The sequence below is a fragment of the Acipenser ruthenus genome, chromosome 2 (assembly GCF_902713425.1).
Source record: "Acipenser ruthenus chromosome 2, fAciRut3.2 maternal haplotype, whole genome shotgun sequence".
Classification (NCBI taxonomy): domain Eukaryota; kingdom Metazoa; phylum Chordata; class Actinopteri; order Acipenseriformes; family Acipenseridae; genus Acipenser; species Acipenser ruthenus.
The window spans coordinates 28,942,538-28,966,700 of NC_081190.1; the positions used below are offsets into that span (position 1 = coordinate 28,942,538).

Sequence of the window (24,163 nt, forward strand, 5' to 3'; positions counted from 1 at the left end):
GAAATCAGTTCATACAACTAACTGCGTCCAAGTGTTGAATAGAAGCCGGAGAGGAAGCCTGACAGGGATTTAATCCCTGAAACACCAGGCCATACACACCAGGGTTATTTACATTACAGCAGCACCCATAAGGATCCAATCATACTGGCTGTTCTCATTGTACTGTTTCCCATTGGACTCATTATCACCTGAGCAAGGGGAGCGCTGCAGAATGTCACAGTAGGGCTCCTACAACAGCTCCCCAAAGGAGCTGTTCTGACTGGCTGCGTGAGGTGATGTACTGTAGAGTACATCACAAAGAATGAAGAGAAATAAAGTGTCAGTTAAAAAAGTTATACTAACTCATGTTTAAAGCGACTCATTACGGCATACCTTTCTTTTTCATGAAGAAAACAATAATGTATAACCAGAGAAGTGATTTAGGCTGCCAGTGGTAACCTGTGTGGGGTTATTCTAAAAACCCATTACAACCTAAAGGGAACTATAAATATCTGGTTGTACAATAATGTAGCTTATTAATTTATATGGGATGTACTTTCTATAATAATAATAATAATAATAATAATAATAATAATAATAATAATAATATTATTATTATTATTATTATTATTATTATTATTATTATTATACTAAACATAGTTAACTAGCTTAATATTCTACTGCTTTATTGCACAGTATATACCACATATAGGCTAAGTCTTTACCTAGCATATATCCACATTTATAGTGTAGCTACAGTGCAACAAATAGGCTACAAAAACAAACACAAAAGGCTGACAAAGCAATATAATGCGCGGTGTCCATCATTACTGTAGATTAAACCCGTGTTTGTCAGCAGGTTTCACGCACATCCTTTTACTAGCTAAACCACCAGCAGCCTGCAGATGGCCTTCACGAAGCAGGTAAAGCGAACGCTTGAAATCTCCAGTACGCGCAGAGAGGGCGGAGTCCGACTCGCTCCTGAGAGTGTGCGATTGTCAAACGAATAGTGACTCAGTGAACTGAATGGGATGCGGACTGTGTGGTGGAGTCTTTCGACTTGCATATGTCATATATGCAACCGTTGTGGGATAATATTAACCGATTTTATTGGAAGTGACGGCACCTACTGAAAATAAGCATTGGTTTTAGAACTACCACATCAGGTAAACTTATCTGTATGTTTTCCTTTAATCATTGTAAACGTTGCCGACTGAAAATATTACAATACTTCCTCACCTACCTTCATAGATCAAGAAGTATTGAACAGACCTGTCATTACTGCCAATGCAATTGTACAAGTGAAATACAGTACGTTGCTAGTGTGACGGGTTGCTTTGAAGACAGAAGGATATAGGGATTAGCCTTGGTCTGTTGTGTGGTTTTACTCCCAGAATATTTAACATAATCACGGGACATACTTCATACTGTATTTGTGAGATGCTTAGTTACTGTCAACATTAGGAAGAAACAAATGGGGGGAAAAATTGTTTGGAGTAGGTAAGCTATCTAGTATCTGCTGCTGCTGTACCAATCTGTTTTGTCGCACATTGGCTCGCACATATTTATGTTTACGCTCAATCGTTCTTAAAGATTGAACTTTTTTGTGTTTTGTTTTGGGTTTTTTTTCTGTACAATGTATGCATCAGACTACCGTAAATTAAATAATAAAAAATACTATTTGTTGGTGTAGAATGACGTAGCACTGCGGGGTAGTGATGCCTTGAGGAGCTCTTCAATTATCCGTAGAAAACTCAAATTTGTAGTAATTTCAGGTTGTACGGTGTTATGATTTAAACATTGTATGAGTTACTTGTTGTTGTATTGGACATGTATTTGCTATGTACGTACCTATTAATAGCTATTGGGTGGTCATAATAACATGTTATTAATGATTCATACGCAGATTCAAGTGCTAGGTATTTTACCGAGGTATGGGATTTTGCCAGCCTCTGAAATTCCTCGTTGTAATATTGATTCTGGTAAATTGAACCAGGATTCACGACTACCTGTCTCCTGGGCGACAGAAAGGCGTTCTGTTGTGCAGCTGCAGTGTTATTGTTTTGTCTAAAGGTTATATATATATATATATATATATATATATATATATATATATATATATATATATATATATATACCTGTATTTATGTGGCAACAGAGGTTAAGCTGCAGGTGTACTGCGTGGTAACATAGTCATTGGGTCTTGTGGTCGGCTAAGCTTGGTTAAGTTTTAAGTGCTGTGAACTATAAACAAAAAAACAACGTTTAACCCTTAAAACGCTCACTGTAATGTGTTGTAATGTGTTTTTACGTAGCTGATTTTTATAAAAATTAGAATAACCCGTTTGTCCGGACATGCAGACAAATGTTTTACATTTTTTTTATTTTTTCTTTTGTCGCTGAAAAGAATGCACTGTGAAAATAACAGATGTCCAAACGACTTCATACAGTCCGAGTATGTTCAGCGAGTGTGGGGGAAGCATGATTTCCATTACACGAGAGTAGATGTTAAAACTTCATGCTGATTTGAACTCGGCTCTCGCCAAGATAAGCACCAACTAAGACGTAGCTTTACAGTAAACTAATGTGATCCATATGCGTCTCCATCCATTTACGTTTCCTTCCATATGATGATGTAGATATCCTTCTGTCTGGTGTTAATGGCTGAAGTGTAATGCTGGCTCCAGGGATCAGCTTATTTTGCCTCCCTGGCGCATCAGCACACACAACGGCTGCGATGCTGGCTCCAGGGATCAACCAAAGTGCGGCCTCCCCAGCGCATCAGCATGACAACCGTCTGGATTGAGCTAAGTAGGGTACATCTCTGGGGTTTTCAAGTGGGCACCTTCCATCCTCAGTGTTTCGTCGACTAGCCCACGACACCTCAAGAGGGCTCGACGGTGATTCTGGCGTCCCAGCATCACCCCCCTCCGTCCCCCACTCAACTCAGCCCAGCTTACTTACCTGTCCCCAGCCAGAATCTTTCCGTCTCAACCACAGCCAGTTGCTGCTCCTCTCTGCTGCTTCAGATAAGTTCTTCACTGTGCGACGCAACTCTTGGCCACTGAATCCGACGTCTCTGAGAAACCGGGTTGTAGAATGTGCCACAAATCCTCGACAACCCACTTCCACTGGGTAAACCCGAACTCTCCATCCTCGCTGTTCCGCTTCAGTGGCTAGTTGAGCATACCGCAGTTTCTTCCTCTCATACGCCTCATCTACAGCGTCCTCCCATGGCACTGTTAACTCTACCAGGTGAACAAGGCGTGCTGATCCAGACCACAAGACAATATCTGGTCGAAGGTTAGTGGTGGCAATCTCAGGTGGAAAAATAAGCCGTTGACCAACATCTGCCAGCATATTCCAGTCTCTAGCAGCTTCCAGTTGTCCTGGGCGAGGATTGGTTTTAACACCTTTTCTTGGTGGTTGCTCTCCTGGGCGGAGGAATGTTGTCTTTTGTGTGTAATGTTTTGATGGAACAGGTGGCAACTTATTGGTCATGTTACGCTTGTCTTCCAATGCTAAGGCCAAACATCGCAGCACCTGGTCATGGCGCCAATGTACTCTTCTAATATATTATCACCTAGTATGAGGCACATATACGGAAATGTACTTTTTAAAACATCAGCTAGCAGTAAGATGTGATGAGGAAAACACCTAGAATGATTGTATTCTTTAATACAAATGTGTATAGCATACTGGACTGAATGATTTTCCATGTAGACAGATTTTCTCGTATTGTATGCTTCCTGGGGATTAAAGTACGTTAAGCAAGCATGTTCGTGACATTTTCTGAAACATGAAAATCACCAGATCACCACGACTTATATCCTGCATATAATTACACGTCCACGTGCTGAAGAAGGTCCAAAGGGAGTTTCATCACATGTGGACACATGGTTTATATATAACTGCAGAGTACAAAATTGAAAAAAATTAAATTAAAAAATGTGTTTGGATGTACACTAAAGGTTCAAATGTTTAAAAAAGCATTTATTTTGGGACCATTGGGACAAAAGCCCTTCTTCAGCTGTGTAGAAAGAAAAGTAACACAGTGCAGTATTTTTCAAGAATTCTGTGGATTGGTTCCAAAGTTCCTAGTTTGAAGATGAATTCATGTCCCTTTGTTTCCAAGCAGCATTTGTTCCATAGCACAGACAGCTCCCACAGATGGTAATGTCTTCACTTGTGTGATTATAATTGGTAAAATGTCAAGCTACTGGAAATGTAGTGGTGTTGATTTGAATGCATCATAAATTGTTCACAAAGCGGTCTGCTAAACGTTTTTTTAGTTTCCCCAATGTTTTAGACAGCCTTTATATACCCTGATTTTATGATCAATAACTTGTGCTAAAAAAGGTCACTAAGACGTTTCAATACAATAGGACAAATGGTTCTTTAGGTATATGCAAAGTGTCACATATAATCCCCCACTAGGGGTACATATACATAATAAAGAAAGCACAGGCTTTATGAATAGACAGATACTAGTTAGAAATGTCAGCTTCACAAACGGATATAAGTCTAACTGTCAGGCAATAGTGTCTAGAAACCCTACCAAACTCACCTTAGTTTACTGTGTAAAATGAATCAATTGGCTTGACGGTAAGGTCACAGGTTGCAGAAGTGAGGGGACATTAGAATTGAGTATTTCAAATTAGATAGAAAATTGCGGCAAAATTAATGTCAAATTGTTGAACAAAAAAAGAATGTTTTAATTTGTATGCAAGTATTTGTTTTGTTCTATGCCCTATATTATAGTCTATTTCCTATTTTACATAGGAAAAGGGTTTTAAATATGTAAATAATGTGGCTTGTTTGGATTTTTTAAACCTGCATCCTGAAAACCGTGTAGTTTTATCCAAATTTATACAAACCTGGTTATTATCTTTCCTGACAAAATATAATCTATAAACAGGTTTTATGAGGCCGGAACAAGGCTAGCATACAGCTAAACAATAATAACCAAGCTGTTCAGTTGCGCTGCTCCCAAGCCAAGGCTGAATTTACCAGGAAACAGCTATACATGCAAGGGCAGAAGGATTTCATTTTGTCTCCAGGAAAGGGGAAGCAGAATGTTCCGCAGATGCTAGAACTGTTACTGTGCAAAGAGTATTTTTATCTTAACTTTCCCTTATGGCTGTGAATTAAAATAGACTAATAGCTGTAGGCCCAGTATATGTAGGTTGTCCTTCTACTGCTGTGTCTGTCCCCGACTCTTATGTTAAAGCATGACAGAATATCCAGTGAATTTTATAACTTCCTCACAACTTAAAGTTATTGATTGAATTTGTTAACCAGGACAGGAATCAGATTTATAAAGTTGTTTCGATTGTTGCCGCCCCTTGCGTACCACTGACCCTGTGACTCGGGTCATTATTCTTAATTAAGAAATGTGCATACTCATGGGAGTTCTAGTTTATATTATAATTAATATAGTATTATACTGTTAAAAACATCAGTAAAATAGTTTACTATTAACTTTATGTAAATGTGTCAGTGTACATATTATTTTCCATATATTAACAGTCTGCCACATTTTTCTCTAATTTGGATTTTCTTTAACATTGTAGTTTTCTATTAAACTGTAATATTTTGTCCCCATACTACATCATAATATTGTATTTCTTATATGGGAACCACCCTTCATGCTTCATACTTCCATTACATATCCAGTAACAATGAAGTGGGCTGTAATTTAAACATAAAACTAATATTTGGCTTCTGACTGGGATTCCATGACGTGACTACTGTAGTTCCTTTGTGAAAATGAGGCTTAATCTATGCAGATTAAACAATTGCTTATAATTGCTTATCATAGACTTGGTGTTTGTTTTAAAGTTCTTTAAATAGCAGTAGTGTTGTTCTTCTCAAAAAAAGTACAAGAAGGGTGGCTTCAAGTGTCCTCAGATATTTTGCTGAAGACACTTTTTAATGGTCTCTCTCTGGTCTACCAGGTGCACTTAGGGAAAAGACATGTTTAAGAGCTCTTGGGGAGTTTTAAACTTCTGAATTTTTCAAAGTCACCAGGATGTGATGACAACAAGAATGCATTAATTAACATACTGTAACGGGGATATTTCATTACCGTACCAAGTTTCTCTTTAGTAATTAAAAGAAAACGATAGTCACTTTTCAGGAAACAACACAACATGCAAAAACAAAGCCACCTGTGCATGAAAAAAATACACTGATAAGAGAGATACGGTATGGTGCCACAAAACTGTATTAAAATGTTATACAAGAAAAATAGTTTTGAGTGCTTCATGGCTGTCATATACAGTAAAAGATTTGGTTTGTTCTTGTCTGCATAATTGACCCACAAAAAGCATGCACTATTCCAAGAACATGACTGATTTTGGCTTCCTCAACTGTAAGGAATTGCTAGTAATAATTTTCCACATTTTATATGACACCTAGTATGTTTTGAATGCAAAAGATGAATTCCACAAAGCTTGACTTAATTTATTAATGTTTATCCCAAGGGATGAAGTCCTTTGTCAAATGAGCTCTTATCAGACTTATTAACTTGTTCAAAGATGGTGACACAGCTGGTCCTGTACTTGGTTTTCTTTACAAAAAACACCATTTTTGTTTACTGCTAAATATAGGTGAAGGTAGAAGTGTTTTGCCCATGACAGTGTGGCTTATCCTTCTTGTGACTGGTTGTAGAATTGGGTGCCACACAGACCAACAATCCTGGAATCTAAGGCACAGAGCTTTTTTTTTTTTTTCAGATGTAACATTTGAGAAACTTTATGGCAAGTTTCACATGCTGGTAATTAGCTTATTGGTCACAGTTAGAAGCTTCCTTAAAATAATATAATGCCACTATTATCGGATTTTAAATAATGTTCCCATGTAATTTGACAGTACCAAGTGTGAGCAGAAGTGGAGTATCTCGTGTTGGTGTAAACCCTTCGATTTCATTGTGTTACAGTCTGCTTGCTTCTTTGTTTGCAGAGGCACCCTTTGATTTTGTCTTCGTTGAGATGAGCTACTACCCTGGTCTTTAGAGTCCCCCTTCACTAAAACAAGCCTGCTGTTATCCAGAATGTTGGTTTCACTGTAAAGAATGTCTGAAAAACTATAACATCAGATAAATCCAAGAGAAGTACAAAGGTGGTAGGAATGCCAGACTATCTATTGGAATTTGAACACCCATTTAGTAGTTTCTTGCTGGCAAGTTAAATAAAAAAAGGTTTTGAGCAACTTGATTCAGTTAAATGTACTGTACTTTACAATCCCTTTACCAAGCAAGTCCAGGTGAAAATACAGTACAGCCAACTCCAACTAAAACCATTTAAATAATTGTAGATACTGTAAAGTACACAATACTGAACACCTTAAAACAACAAGGGTGTTGTCAGGCACGCAACCAGGGCCTGTTTGGCATGACGTAAAACTTGAGGGAACAGGCAGTAAGGAAGTTCCTGTTTCACAGATTAACTAGCAAGCCATGCAAAGATCAGGTTGGTTTGTTTGGCTAGGAAAGCAACAGATGCAAAATATCTTGACTTGGAGCGGTCACCAAGGTGACAGATAGCATTGTTGCCTATCTGTATGTAAATATTATTTCCTTCTGGTACAGGCCTTTTATGCTGAGCTGGTGTTAGCAAAGTCGGTGGCTTGTGCAAGCTGGCACCAGAGGCCTTTCTTTATTACAGTGTTTGTCATTACTGTGTATCAACCTGTGACAAAGATAGGAAGCTATGGAAATGATGGCATTGTTGTTGCTTGGCCCTGCAGTGAAAACAATGTATATGCAGAACCAATAGAAAATGTGTTTTTAAAGCATACATCAACTAGCATTTTCCTGAGGGGAAAAATATAGAGATATTTTGGACAATTCCATGTTAATGTTTGATAAGACATGATATTTAATCCTTCACTGTTGTGTGAACATTATTGAATTTGGTTTGCAAGGTACAATAAGAAATGTGCTTGTGTATTATTATTATTATTATTTTAAAATGAGAGTTAAGAAACCAAGTCAGTGTGCAGGCTTTTACACTCCTAATACATCAATATTTGATATTGATGAATTATCCAATATAAAAAAAAAACATCATGGAATTGATCAGGTTATTTGAATGTCAACCAGTGGGATCAGTCCAGGGCTTTCAGTAGTTGAAAGTCAGTGCTTTAACTATTGCTTTCCCTATTTAGCTATTTAATACAATATTGTTAAATGAACAGATTGAGCCAGTGTATTGAGTCTAGGTCAAAGGACAGCAATGACAGGAAGGAAGAAAGCTAAACCTACTACAGTAATGGATTTCTACTTGGTTGTTTTAATTACACTGTAGTTTACTTTCACAGAGGAGCTGTATGCTGCATTCTAGTAACTGATAGTTCTAATCAGCACCTGAGATTTGCCATGTCACTCTTAGCAACAGTTTTTAAAGAGACCTGTGAGTTTCACTGACTTCTTAAAACAAATGTAAGTATAATTTACTTGAACAAAACAGCTAGCAAAATTGAAAAGGTAGTGTTGGGTTTTGTTTTCTTACTGTATGCTTTTTACTTTGTTGCCAATTCAGAAGGTATCATGTGATCTTACTGGGAGCACTCCTCTGCAATAAATCAAAGGCCTCCTAGATTTACCACTTAGACTTTGATCAGTCCTACATACCTACTTGAGTGTGCAATAGTGGTAGAGGTCTAGTTCCAGAGTTTACTTTTGAAATATAAAAAAAAAAAACAGAGTTAAAAAACACAGTCTAAAAAAAAAAAGTAATTTCTATTGACAGAACATGGTGTTTTAGTAGAAAGTCTACAGGTTTAGTACAGTAGGAAGATTAATTTGTAAAATATGCACAACACAGCATGTGATTAATGTAATAAGTTCTGATGATAGCAATCTTTTACGTTGTATTATGCTTCAGAAAAGGGTAAGACTGCCAAAACATTTAAGATCTGATGCTTAACAAGCAAGTTAATAGTAAATGAGTCCACGCTTATATTCTGAACAGTTCATCCAGGCCTCTACTGGGGGTCCTGATAGATATAAACTTTGAAGCACTCTTTTTTTTACACGTGCATTCTGTTTTGCTTCCAATAGAGCTGTAGGAGACATTGATAATAAAATGCGTCAAGGGTAATAAAGCTTCCTATTGAAATTCTCCTTTTTTTCTCTTTTGTTAACTTTTTCAGGTTTGTCTTTACATTTTTCAGGTTTTAACTTAAGTAACCTTATGTAAATAATTTATTTGGACAGGTATATATATATATATGGAGGCTGAAGTAGGTGTCATTTTCAAAAAGCTCATGCCGAATTTATTTATGAATGCAAAATATGGATTCCACAAAGCTTGACTTAATTGCGCTTTATTAATGTTTAAAAAATACATAAAAGCAAGGGAAGAGGAACTGGGAGTAAAATAACAAAACCAAGCAGACTGATTCTCTTCTCATTCCGGAACACACAAACTCCCGTGTGCGAGACCCTGCTAGCACTTTCACCCTCACAAACTTCCCAGACCTTTATAGCCTCGGGCCCATCCCCACCTAAGAGCCATCCATCTACTCAGGCTTCCCAATCCACAGACACTCGCTCATGCAAACCATGACTCAGCCACTCATCTTGCACGTCCCACTTAACAACCCCCTCCCAACATAACACAACAACCTAACAACCCCCCTCCCCCCTTAATCTAACAGAACACCCACCACCCACCTAAGTAACCCCCTTCAAACCAAAATGACTCCCCACCTCCTTATACATTTGTAGTCTTTAAGTTCCTCACAATTGAGTTTTAATACACACCGGAATGTGATATTCTGTATAAAGATAAAATGTTGACATGTAATGTTTGGAGGTTCATTCACAGTTAAGATTTTAAGGGGTGGAGGGATGTGGGTTTTTGGGTGAGGGAGGGCTATGCAGTTCAGCTCTGGTGATTGGACACACCCACCTAGACGTGGTCTCTCCGTTCCCCTGACGTTGCTTCGGTCGAGCTGTTCTCAGACATGCATGTCTCTTAATGCACGAAAACAAGGGGATAGGAGGCAAACACACGGCTTAAATCTTTTCTCGCTGCTGTTGCACTGTAAGTTTCCTAGGAAAATGTATGTACTGTGTTAAATGTCCCAACTTAAAAAAAGATGAATTGCTGGATTTAATTGTAAAAGTCTTTTATAATTAATCTAATATGTTACTTGTAGAACGCTACTTCCCACACTAGTATGAAGTAGTAAAGATTAATAGTTTCTGTAGACAGAGAATAGGCTTAAACTCCCTCTACGATACGTGTTGTACATTGAACCGACCTGTGGAATAAAACAAAATTCAGATGAGTTTTGATTTCAATCAGTGCAAACCTATGCACAGGAAATATATTTACTGTAATGGACCGTAGTTCTGTCTACGGTATTCTACATTTAATAAGAACAAGAACAGCTGGATTGTGCATTCTGAAGGTTTCTGATTATATTACAGAGGAGAAAAAAAAGGAAAATCAAATGACAAGTCTAATACAAAACAAATATAGCAGACCAATTAGGGCTAATAAGCAACCTGTATTAATTTATCCAATTAGCTTTTGAGTTCATTTTAAAATGTTAAATGTCGGAGCTTCCAAGAATAAGTCATGGGACCTGCTTGAGTATCAACAGAGGCTACTGTGCTCTGCCTAGCTGTTAACAAATTAAGTCTAGTGCAGCAGCATATTGGCAAATATGCAAAACAAAGGGGCTTTTTTCTCATGCAATGTGGTTAGAGTACTATAAGAACTCTTCCTGTAATCTGTGTGTCATTAAATTACAGAAGCAAAAAAGAGTAGATAAAAAGGGTATATTTATACAGTGCCACTGATCCTTTTTTGTGGGAAATGTATTGTGATCCAGTTCTTCAATAACCACATTGTGTTTTTTTTTTTTTTTTTTTTTTGTGCGTGCGGTAGGTAAATAGTGCTTGTGTTACAGGTATAAATGACTGCTTTCTGGATTTACTTTACAGATAAAAATAATATGGCTCTAATTTATGCTCAGCACAAATGTAAGCAGGTACAGTATTTCAAGCCTGGTTTTTGAGCACTACGCACCATTAAGTTATTAAACTGAAAAGTCAGCCGGAAGCAAAGCAATGGCCTTTTTGTTAACATGGTTCTCATGTTTTCAAAGCGTTTACTCCAGTCTTCAGATTAACTCCTGTTTTTTGGGTGGAGAAAAACGCTTGTTAATAGGCAAAGCAAGACCCAAACAACTAGACAATAGTACAAAGTCTCTCAACACCCTCAAGTTGTTTGTTTCTCGTTTGGTAACATTAATATAACATTTCCTCTGTTAAAAAATAGGAGTTAATTAAAGACTAGAGTAAATTGCTTTGAAAATATGGCCCATGGTGTCATTTTGGCAGCCATTGATAACTGAGTTGCCATGTGCATCTGTCCTTTGCAGAACTATACAATATATGTTCACATTTTCAACAAGGCTTCCTATTTGGAAACATCTCTGAAGGTACACCACTCTCCTCAATGTTGGATCACAGGTATTGCCTCCCCCAGTGACCTCTGTGCTTGTTACAGGAGGGCACAACTTGTACTGAGTTCTAACCTGAAAGGGAAAAAAGCATGTGGGGCCAAAAAAGTACAAGGGCAAAGTCATGGACTTAAACAACTGCAGTGTCGTTGAATGTGCTTTATGAATGTAATACTGTATTTGTGTTGGTTTCGGTGTATCAGTCAGAGCTGTATGGCTGTTTGAACTGTTTATACAGAACTCCAAAGCTTATATTCTGTGGTTGTTTTAGCAGGGTTAACACCAACAGGACGTGTATCAGGTTAAAATGTGGCAGTATTTAGATCTGATAGCGTTGAGATCATTGAAATGTATCAGTTTTAACAAACAATGACAATAAAGGCTTCATTATTGGTAGGCTGGCACAGAACTCTTGTAGTGCCATTGACACGTGACATTGTGTAGTGACACGTGACATTGGTTCTTCTGAGATTAGTTCCTTGTCATTTTTTTTTTTTATATTCAGTTAATGTACAAGCAGCAGATTATATCCTACCTTAATTAACAAGTGAGATGTAGATTAATGGTTTTGGGGTGTGGGGTTTCAGTAGCCTAATTTAGTGGATTTTTTAAGGACCATAGGTTGCCTCTGACCTAGGCAATAAAATACAGTAAAAATATGAAACTTTGAAATCTCTTATTACAGTCTTTAAAACTGAAGAATGAGACATTTCTAATCAACATGTATAATTCTCCACACACTTTAGCTAATTAGTGGCGTTATAGCAACAATAGTTAAATACTAATACAGAGAAGAACGAGTACATAAATAGGCTTTATTATGTTAGAGCAAAATTATTGTGATGTCAGTGTTGTTGTAAACCCAGTGTTCTAACTGCAATGAGGAGTTCTTAGAACTAATGACATAATAAGAGTTTGTAGCTTGTTTACAGAAAGGCACTTTGCAGGCATTGCGTTGCTAAACATTCTAATTGGACACCAGTTTTTCAAGTTTTACCTTCTACAAAAACAGGACGTTGTCCTGACCCAAGGTGAGTGGTTTCAGGTATACATGATTATTGCTTTTGTAAAAGTTAGGCACCTTTACATGAATGGTACAGCAGAATAGGACAAACGATTCCATTTCATTTAACTCTTCTTAGCAACTAAGGTTTATTAACTAATGATAAACAAAATCAGCATATGTTTTTTCTGGGAATCCATGCCTTTTCGTCTGGTTTAAATCATGCATGGTGTTGAAAGAATTGTTCCCTGTCGTGTTCACCAGATTTTACCAGTGATTCTATTTCTAGAATGAGATATTTGTTTAAACTGTACAATAATCCTAAATCATCCTAAATCAGATTGCTACTGTATGTCTCTTATTGAAAAAAGAAACAGTGGAGTTATTCTTAATCCTCTAATGGCATGATAATTTATTTATTTTTTAAACATTTTAATCTCTGTTTGAGATAAACACCCTCTGTGACAAGCTATAGTTAGGGTATAGGGCCACCATGGGTAGCCAGGTGTGAGAAGTTTGTAAATGTTCTGGAGAGATACTTGACCTGTCCTCAATGATTCTTTCAGTCTATTCTTTAGAACTGCCACTAGAGTAAATACTATTGTTCATTGGGTAACACCAGTAATGTATTGATGTCTATACAGACATTGCATGCCCCGGAATTTACTTTTTTTTTTTTTTTTTTCTACAACATTTTTAAGATTATGAAATATACACAGGGCTGCATGTAAGCAGTCTTTTCACATCTTCTTGTTTTGCTGGTCAACGCATGCAATGCTCCAAGTTGCATCCCGTTGCCTAGGCAGCGTGACACCGCGTGCAGCTGACCTCCTTACCGGAAAAAGTAGTCAAGGGATGCAAGAGTAGAATTGAATTGTCCTTGATGGAACAGCGAGCGGCAGGTGGATCTGTGAGTGTGTGGAGACAAACAAGCTGTTCTGCTGGCCGGGTCTACTTTTCATCAATGAAAAGAATGTGCGGAATAATACAGAAATGTACTTGTTATTTCTATTCAAATTATTTACTTTCTGTATAATTGCAGATGTTAGAAATTGAGCATTGCTGCTTTAAGAAGCATCACTGTGAGCCTTTGACTTATCCAGCCTTGCTCTCAGTCTCATGGGAGTTGGCTGTATATGTTAGCCAAAGATACTCTGTAATCTCAATTTCATGGGTGTTGAAGGGAGAAAACAAACCCAAAAGGACCAGAGATGCACAGGCAGGCCGCAACAGTTTTCTGATCTGATCAAAACATATCACATGCACAAAAACAGCTAAGAAAGGATAAATTGATTAGTTTTCGATTTCAGTAGAAACGTAAGGAAATCACAAGTATATTCTCAACTATTATTATTATTATTTATTTCTTAGCCGACGCCCTTATCCAGGGCGACTTACAATTATTACAAGATATCACATTATTTTTACATACAATTACCCATTTATACAGTTGGGTTTTTTTTACTGGAGCAATCTAGGTAAAGTACCTTGCTCAAGGGTACAGCAGCAGTGTCCCCCATTGGGGATTGAACCCACGACCCTCTGGTCAAGAGTCCAGAGCCCTAACCACTACACCACACTGCTGCCCCAGTAGTATTTTGCTCAAACGAATGCATTTGGTTTATTTAACCTCTATGTTTTTATCTGTAATCTGGAACATTTTTGCATGCCTTGCTGAAAGTCACAGCACTGGAAGTGGAAACTTCCCAGAATGGGGTCTCGCCTACAAGGTTCAGTAGCTTGAAAAGGGAGGATAAATGTATGTTCTTGCATTACACTCCTCGTTCTAACATCTCTCAGAAGTTGTTTTTGCTGCCATTACAGTAACAGCTGCTTTCAGCTGCATTTCTGGAAAGAGCCATCAAAATCAGCGCCATGTCTATCAGTGGTTCTTGCTGGATTGATTCACTGGTTGTCATTAGGAGCTGAGGGCAGCTGTGGCAACAAAGCACCGTTTAGTAAGATGTGTGCTTGGGATTGCATATGAGACTGGCAAATAAAATGTAACAGGAGCTACAAATATTTGTGGAGGGGTGATCAAAAGAAGCACGCTGTATTAGGCATCAGACTTGATCCAGATAATGTTTAACAGAGACATGAGACAACAGTGAATAAGGAAAAAGATTGAAACACCAACTGAAGGAACACAAAAGTCAAGAAAAATAAACAGCTGTTTGCAATAAAGTACCCTGAGGGGAAGTTAACCTGTGCTTAAAGAACAAAAGGCTAGTGACCTACAGCGGCAGGTGGTTGTGTATATGGACTAAACATGTTTTCTCTGTATTGAGACATTTTATAAATTGTGATTTTATACTGTGTAGAGATACCTCTAAAACTTGTGAGAGCTAATAGATTTAACCACATGTGTAAGTTTTATTTTTCATGTCAGGTGAAGTCAGCTTTATAGACACAGCAAGTGGGAAATCACATGGCAAGATCATTTGTTGTTAAAAGTGTAGCATTAGGAACGGAGAGGGCAAAGTGCTAAGTTAAGATACTGAAAACAAAGCAGAGAACTGCCCAATGTCACACCCTTTTCTATAATAACTGGGCCAGTCACGAAAATGCTTACAGGCTTATTATAAAGCAGTTTTGTTTTCCATCTTTTTTTATTTAGTTGGAAGCCATTCCTATTAGAACATATATAATACAAATCGATTTTAGTGTTAAATCTTGACCTAATTTAAACTCTCATACAGCTAAACTAAACGCTGATTTTTCTATGAGTATGAATAAATATTGAAACCTTATTCTAAAACAGAATTATCTTTAACTGCAGATGCTCTTTGCAAAACGATCACTTTTAGTCTCATCCTTTGTAATGGAAACATTACTGAAGATGAATTGAGAAAAAACTCACTAAAGGGTTGAAATTCAGAAATATTTTCCCCCAGGCAGAAATGAATCCACCATTTAGCCCACATTCCACAGCTGTATAAAATGTTTTTCATTTTAGACAATGATATGTACTTAATAGTGCCTTTCTAGAAGTCCCATACAGCAGTTTAATATTTAAAGTATGACTTCATTAACAACACAGTATAAAAACTATTTTACCTTTATAACAGTTTACCCACATGATATCTAATATCAATTAAATGCTCTTAAATTTAAAGAAATGGGTATATACACCAAAGGGCCATTTAAATGCCCTTAAATATGTACTTGGAATGGGCCTAAAATATAAAGTTATCTTAACTAATGTGTTCTTGTATCATTTTCTGTTTCAGTCATCATACACTGTTAACTTTTTTAAGCACCCCTGGGGTCTTAATAAAGCTCTCAGAATCTCATACACCAGAGCGCAGCCATGAACCGCCCCCGTGCCTTTAGTGGATGTACTGGAAGACAGACAGTACATCCGTATCAAATACCACAATGAACAATTGTGATAGTTTTACCATTCACTAGGGCCAGGGTCTCGCAAGGGGACAGGTAAATATTTTGGTGTACCAAATGAAGTCAAATGGGTTAGGGTTAAACTTCTGAGTTTTAAAAAAATCACCAGGATATGTTGACTGAAACAGAAAATGAATACAACAAAACAGGAAGAAATACATTCAAATAAGAAAACAAACAAACAAAAAAGAATATGTCCTGTCAAAAAATATATGTATTAAATAGAGGTTGGTTTGCCTTGACCTTTTCAGTTCGCCCATTAAACCTCAATTGGATTGAGAAACGTTGGTGGAGTAAACCAAGGAAAGCACAGTATTCTGAAACCCTAGTTGTGCTCTCCAAAAAGGAACTTTCCACAATATATTGGGGCATTGCTTGTTGTCTTGGTAGGACTTCTAATCAAAACTGCATTCCACATTACCTCCCTTAGTACCAAATGGACAGAAACATAAAACAGACTTGAATGAACTTGAGTGATGATCACAACATACTGTAGAGTACAACGCTATGGACACTCTGTCCAAGACTGTTTGTTTTAGGTGGTGGTGCATGGTTGCTGTCAGCACACAGAAAACAAAATGGAGTTCAAGGTGCTGAACCCTAGCTCGAGAAAGAATGGAAGAACATTCATCTCTCTGTGTATCCAGTAAAGCTGATTTTAGTTGGCAAATGGTGACAGTACTTTCTTGGTGCCAACTTCCAAGCAACATGAGATTTAAAATTGCATTCATACAGCTTTTCAGTTGTCCCATATCATTGCTTTTGTGTTTTTAGTGAACATGATGTAAGCTAAGCAAATATACCAGGAAACCTGCAAAAATAACGTCTTAATTATGATTTTGACACCTTGACGGTAGGGGGTGTAGGTATATGCTGTTTCACATGAGTATATCTAAACACTTTTGTGATTCAGACATTCAGGCATTGCTGCTTTATTTTTATATTTTGATACATTTTAGATTTTGTATTGTTCTACTGGGGAAAAGTAGGGAGGTCTCAGACAGGTTATCAAGGATCAAATAAACCGATCCACTTGTCACTTTTTGGCCATTGACATGTTAAAGATATTCACAATAGAAATAGAAATGCGCAGGTACTTTAGACTTTTGGCAATAGGGTTTGTAGCTTTTCCTCATTTCCGCAGTAAATTCAAAGCAATCCTTCTGAGGCCCTGTGGTGGGGCACATTGGCTTTTATGTAAGATAATAAAAAGGATTGCACATGAGGTTTTTATCATTTCTGCACGTTGGCCACTTACAATGGGTTAACTTGACAGTTTCATGTGTTATTCCTAAACTAGATACTCTGTAGTCCTTGCTTTTTCACTTCCTCGGAAGTACCTGCTACATGGATGAATGTGCCAGAGAGGCTGGCATTCTAACGCCAACAAATTTAAATACAATCTGGGAGAATAAATAGTACATTGTACATAGGGCAGTGGATGGGGTACGAATGAGGCAGTGAACTGTAATTGTTGCTGAAAAGGTGCAAGGATGACCCTGACTTTCTTTTCCCTGGATAAAGGGATGAGAGTAGAGCCTCCATTAGGGCTTTATTGAAGGAAATCTCTTTCTGTACCTGATACGTATGAATCCAGTTCCAATTAAATATAACCCAGTGCTTTTATTGTTCATTCATCATACCTTCCATTGACCAACCTTAAAAGCAATTTTATTACTAGTGCATTTCTTTTTCAAAATAACACACAGATCACCTGACATTCATGCATTACTCTTCATTAGGCCAGATGCTCTTGATGAATTTAATTTGAAAGCATCATTACTGTGCTTAACGATGCTTAGCAACCAAACTGCTGTGGAGAGGAACATTCATTTATATCCAATACTGCATGTTTTAACTCTTAAAACCACAATAGAATACAACAAATACAATGGTGTAAAAGGGTATCCTCTGACAGACCAGAGAGACACAGTGGTTGACGTTGCCATGCCTGGCAAGCGCACAGGTTTTATTGACAGTGTTTTCAAAATTCCTATTTGCAATAGTATAAGCAATGGTAAAATCCAGTGTGGAAGGACCTACACACAAGTTATAAGCAAAATAATAAATACAAAAATGCAAAACAAAACACAGTAAAAACACAACTAACATAACAAAAGCTAGCCTACAAGTGTCCGAGCACTACCTCCCCTGAAAGGAGGAGCCCGCTCCAGGAACCTTTACCTTACAGGAACCTTACCCTTACATTAATCCCTATTCTTACAGTTGTAGTTATCCCCGTGGACGAGAGCTCCTAAGGGGAAGCGCACAATTGGCCGAGCGTCGCCCTGGGGGAGGGAGGGTTAGGTCGGCAAGGGTGTCCTCGGCTCACCGCGCACCAGCGACCCCTGTAGTCTGGCCGGGCGCCTGCGGGCTTGCCTGTAAGCTGCCCAGAGCTGCGTTGTCCTCCAACGCTGTAGCTCTGAGGCGGCTGCACGGTGAGTCTGCAGAGTGTAAAGAAGCGGGCGGCTGATGGCACACGCTTCGGAGGACAGCGTGTGTTCATCTTCTCCCCTCCCGAGTCAGCGCAGGGGTGGTAGAGGTGAGCTGAGCCTAAAAATAATTGGGCATTTCAAATTGGGGAGAAAATAATAAAAACTAATTGGCAACGACTAAATTAAAAAAAAAAAAGAAAAAAAAAAAAACACATAGTAAAGATGCTGGGTAGCATTGTGCTTGGCTGTGACAAGGAAACAACTGGCCCTTTGTTGTATATACCCATTTCTTTACATTAAAATCCCACCGTTTTACAGGTTTCTCTAAAAAGAAGCATGCTGCAGCAGAATTGTAGGAGAGCTATTATAATGATTTGCTTAGCTATAAATTGTCTGTCTCTGACATGCGCACGCGCGCACACACACACACACACACACACAAACACGCACACGCGCACGCGCGCACACACACACACACTTTCTGTCGCTCAGAGCATGTATCTAACACATTTCTAGTCCTCTTTGAGCAATGTATTATAACAGGATTATTATTACAGTAGCTTTGAGCTATATTTGATTAATTATGGAAGATCACAATATGTGATTCTTCACCAGTTCAGTGGTAATTGAATAATAAGCAGCAGCTCAGTATACATACTGATGAATAGTCTATAGAAGGGTATGTAACTCATTCCAGGTTGTTGCATTGAAATGCTGCTGGTGGTGCCTTTGCAGGTTCCGCTGGCTCTCAGCCACACTAAGCACAAATCTCACCCGATGAAAGGTTCCCCCTGTCAAAGGCAACTGATTAGTGGCGCCTTCGCACTGCTGTCTTGTGACTGGTGCTGTGTTCAGTTATTTCAACTCCTAAGTCATGGTCTCAGTCCAAGTCCAGGGTGAATTTATGTATCTCAGCAAGTGGTGGTTGTTATAGAATGTTACCTAGCTTCCCATCACATGTGTATGTTACTGTCAAGTTTCTTCTCTGCTATTTCACCTTTCCAAGAACAAAGTAATTGTAAATTGATATCTTATTTATGTATGTATGCAAGTAATGAACATGTTTTAGACATGTATGTATGTGTACACTGTAGGTAATGTAGAACAGAATAAAATATGATGCTTTTTGAAGTAGCATGAATGGATGGATGTGTGTCTGTATTTACTGTGTCCTGTTTATGTAGTCTGTGTTTTTTGTGAGCGTTAGTATCATACATTTATTATTCATTGATAGGGTTACATTTGCACTTTTGAAATCAGAAATAAAACTCATAATCTAGTGAAGAAAATTGCTTTTAAGTGATTTATAGGGTGCATCGAACATTTTGATTCCTTATGCTCTGTAACCTTCACTTTGAATTATGACCTAAGATGTCTGCCTTATTGTGGTCATATGACTTTGAGTTTATTGGACAATAAAGACCTATTTGGGATAGTGGTTTTATACATGACACACAACTGCATTTTAAAATTCCCCAGGTAAGTTTCAGCTGTGGGTGTCGTAGAAGAAAAATGTACACCTTTGTGGCAGTCGTTTTACAAAGCTTCCCCTGTCACACTGCCAAAGCCTTATACTGTATCTCACAGACCAGTATGAGTCAATGCCCATGTAGTTTTCATATTTGTATAAACAACTGTATGCTGGAAGTGTTTCTGGTGTAAAAAAATAAAACCTACTACAAATAAAAACATACATTTCCCAGCGCAGCTAGGCAATGTCCCACTTTCCTGCCTTATCTATCATTGATTTGTTCTGAATACTTTAAACCTCCCCAACTACTGATTGACAGCACATTCCTACATTTCTATTGGAGAGACTGCTTGCGGGATTTAAAACGAGATTACAATTAGGAATGGAGGGTTGTTAGCAGGATTTAAAGTTGTATTATAGTTTAACATACAGAGGATTTAAAACATAATTGTAAATTGTGGCGAAATGTAAAACGATACCTACACACAAAAACCCCAAAAGAATGTGCCCATGACCTTAAGGATTTTGTTGTGGAACATAGCAAAGGACAGAAGGTACAACTTAAGTGTGCAAGTACTGTCAAGTTACTACTATGCATATTTTGACAGAAAAAAAAATGCTCAAGCATTTTGGAAAATAACCGAAAATACTCATTTCATACAGTATATCAAAAACGAAGGCCAGAAAAAAAACAATTTACATAAAACTAAAAATAAGCACAGAAAAATAAAATGAATAAACACCGAAAAACAGAAGCCCTAGTTTTAATCCAGTGCCTGTAGTTGAAAAATGCATCTACATACAAAATGTATTATTTAGTGTAGAAAACAAAAACATTAAAATATAGTAACCAAAGTAAACATTGACGACTACATGTACTAACAGCAAAGAACTGCAGTACACTACAGTGTAATGTGCAACAATTTAATGCATTTTACAAAAACAATACTACTGTAAATTGCAGTATTTATTGTAAAATACTGCAGTAAATTGTTTCAGAGCTACATTGTTTTAACCAATAGCCATATCCATTACTGAGGTATTTTTCAATTCATCTATTTCAATTCATATGTACAAACTGTGCCATCAGAGATGCCATTACCCTTACATTAGGCCCCAGGGGATGCTTTGTTTTTGTTCGCTAATTCTCAATTTTCTACAGTATATCTAATACCCCTAACAGTGTTTGAATTGTGTTTAGTGTTACTGGTTGAGATGCATATCAAGTTTAAAGTTGTGCTCAAGTGTTATTCTGTGCAAATAATTAGAAAGAAGTGCATGTTGTGACTTTTTTTTTTTTTTATAAATCCCCCTTACTATTATGTTGCTTTAGTCGGAATCACAATGACTATGCTATTCCTCTTAACTGCAATGCGTGACATGATCTGTTTGAGCAGTGTTGAAGATGGCATTTCTCCACATTCCATTCAGAATTGCTATAACCCATTCTCTACACAGCAGAATTTTCATAGCACAACAGTTCTTATCTAGCCTAATATGGTTTTCCAGCAGACTGAAGATGTGTCAGCCTGGAGAGTGGAATATATTAAGCAGAACTCATTTTTACTGAAAAAATATATTATCGCTGTAATGGCTGCCTACAGCCATTCAAATGAATTTGAACATGGTCCCTGCTATGCATTTTTCCAGAGAAGATCTTCCAGAACATATTCAGTTTAAATATCAAAGGAGTAGTTTAAATCCCTTTTCTCTCTTCATTACCAGCTTTTACCTGAATCCCTTTTGCTTACACATTACAGATCATTTGTTCGCTAATGTTAATCTGGTGTGGAACATGGGGGAATTAGTGCTAAACCAGCTGCTTGTAACATTTAAAGCTGCAGTGCCCCACTATCACAGTTCATTTCATAATTACAATATGACGAGTACTTCTTTTCAGTTCTAATTTCAATTCCACACCCACTCGACTCAGACTTTTTTGGCTTTCCAGTTAGTTTACATTTCCACCCTCCATAAAGCTTCCATGTATTCTCTTTTTCAGTCTTCGAACAACTCAGTCAGGCTCCTGTTACTGCCCAGTGCATCAAGAGATTATGAATATCTCCTACACTCCTAATGGAAGAAACCTAAAATGTGAACAAAGGAAAGACGCTTTTGTTATACAGATAACATTTTGTAAATAAAGTATGTATGTTTCAGGAAAATCTTTTTTATGCTATTTAACAGGATGCAAGATTAGAGGTCACATGACTGAATTATGCAGCCGCCGTGATACGCAGATGACTTACACATTGTTTAAGCAAGGTATTTGAAGCATGGCTTTTTAAATAACATATTTTTCACATTTAAACTAGTAGGATGTAGTTTTACTTAGAAAATGGTCCCATTTGCATTGCATGTGATAAAGAAAGCATAATGCTCTTAGCGCATTATATACTGGGTTGCTGAATTGTTAATTGCAGATCTCCAATTACCATAATGTGCTGCTACTGGACTTTTACCATTTAAAAAACCAAACTGCTTTTCAAATTACATTCAAAATGAAACCAATATAGATGTTCCAGCTATGTACTTACATTTGTACCTTCAGTACGGTAATTTATTAATGGATAAAACCACTTATGACAATGATTTAAAAAATGAGGATACAGGGAAGGTAATGAAGCAACTGCTTCCATGCCAAAATCACAAACAGATTTGCCTTATTTATAACTATACCGTTGATAATGTATGGTATTTATGATACGTAATTCTTGTTTTAAATTGTATAGAACCTTTTTTGCATCTTTATTCAATTGAAAAAAATATATAAATACAAAAAAATAAACACTACAATTTAAAGTGTTCTGTTCCACAAAAGCCAGGTATAAATGTTCATTTTACAGAGAAGTGATTATTTTTATTTTTTTCTTAGCTTTGAATTGACTTTTGGGATGTCTTGACTTGTTCATGTTGATATCAGAAACAATTTTTTCTCATGCTAGTATTTTTTTTTTTAGGATGTCATCTGCCACTGAAAATGGAGTTGGAGTGTCAGGGAAACAAAATGGGGAGAAAACCTACAAAAAGGTAAATGTACTGTGAACGTCAACATACGCTGCACTGCAGTGGAACCCTGTACAAGAAAACCATCACAGAGCTGCCAGCCAGCTGTCTTGAAAACTTGCCATATCCCTTATCGTGATTATATCACACAGCATGTGTATGTTTGAGTCCATGCAATGCTGGGTTATCAGAATCACTTTTAAAATGAGTCCATTTTGGACAGAAATGCAAAGGCTTAATAACCCAAAGAGAGGTCAAGGTCACAAAAACAATGGTTAAAGAAAGGGACTTGTAACCAGGAGGTCCCCCCGGTTCAAATCCCGGCTCACTCATTGACTCACTGCGTGACCCTGAGCAAGTCACTTGAGCCTTGAGCCTCCTTGTGCTCCGTCCTTCGGGTGAGATGTTGTTGTAAGTGACTCTGCAGCTGATGCATAGTTCATACACCCTAGTCTCTGTAAGCCACCTTGGATAAAGGCGTCTGCTAAATAAATAAATAAATAAATAAATAAATAATAGCATCAGTAATAAAACAAACTTAAATGAGATGGTTGCAGTAATTGCATCAATTAAATATGTGAATAAAACCAAGATTAACTGAGGTTAATTTTTTTTAATCTCATTTTTTTTTATCGTTGGACAGCTCCGATTATAACATTTTGGTTTTAAAATAACAAACCAAATGTGAGGATGTTTCATAACTGACATAATTGTTTTTTTTTTCTGTTAGGCTTGGGCTTACAGTACATTGTTTTATTTTCTTCTTTGCTTTATAATTATGAGCATTTTCAGGAGATACAGGTCATTTAGCAGTCAGTATTTCAGTCCATCAGCGCCTCTCAGCCTAATAATAATAATAATAATAATAATAATAATAATAATAATTTTAAGGCCTGGTCTTCAGCTCTCCCCACAAGACTACATGGATTGACATACATACATTTCAGCAAGAAACAAACATCTACATGTGTTATTTAAAAGAAAGTCAAAGCATAATGGGGAAGTTATTTTGTGCAAACAAATGTTCATGATGAGACACTCTACTCTTGTGGTTAAAGATTGGCTCCCCACACATCCTGAGTTAAAGTTGCTGTTCAGCCACTGACTGCATGACCTTGGCAAAGACACTTAATTTGCTTGTGCTTCAGTCCCAAACACCCACATACTCAACCATGGAAAATAAATTCAATAAACTTAACATTCTAGCAAGATAGTTTTCAATTAAATATAAAATTGCATTCAATTCTATTTATTATATTGCTAATGAAAGTGGTTGTCTTGCTCAGCCCACTTCCTAATAGCTAGTCTGTTTTAATAGATAGTAGCCTTCTGTAAAATGTTAGCAAAATATATATTTTGTCAGAATTTTATAGCCCCCTCTTCATAAAG

At 37.3% G+C, this 24,163-nt stretch overlaps 1 protein-coding gene across 2 annotated transcripts in view; it reads left to right on the plus strand.

Moving 5' to 3' along the window:
* Positions 1 to 979: 979 nt before the first annotated feature.
* LOC117411706 (phosphatidylinositol 4-phosphate 5-kinase type-1 beta-like) overlaps positions 980 to 24,163 on the plus strand; it is a 55,562-nt gene continuing 32,378 nt past the window's right edge. The window contains exons 1-3 of one of the 2 annotated variants that reach the window (XM_058993311.1): positions 980 to 1,145; positions 21,771 to 22,033; positions 22,729 to 22,798. In XM_058993311.1, the coding sequence (XP_058849294.1) occupies positions 22,730 to 22,798 (69 nt within the window). In that variant the 5' untranslated portion in view covers positions 980 to 1,145; positions 21,771 to 22,033; position 22,729. The remainder of the gene's footprint in view (positions 1,146 to 21,770; positions 22,034 to 22,728; positions 22,799 to 24,163) is intronic. The other variant, XM_058993306.1, reaches the window with a different exon arrangement.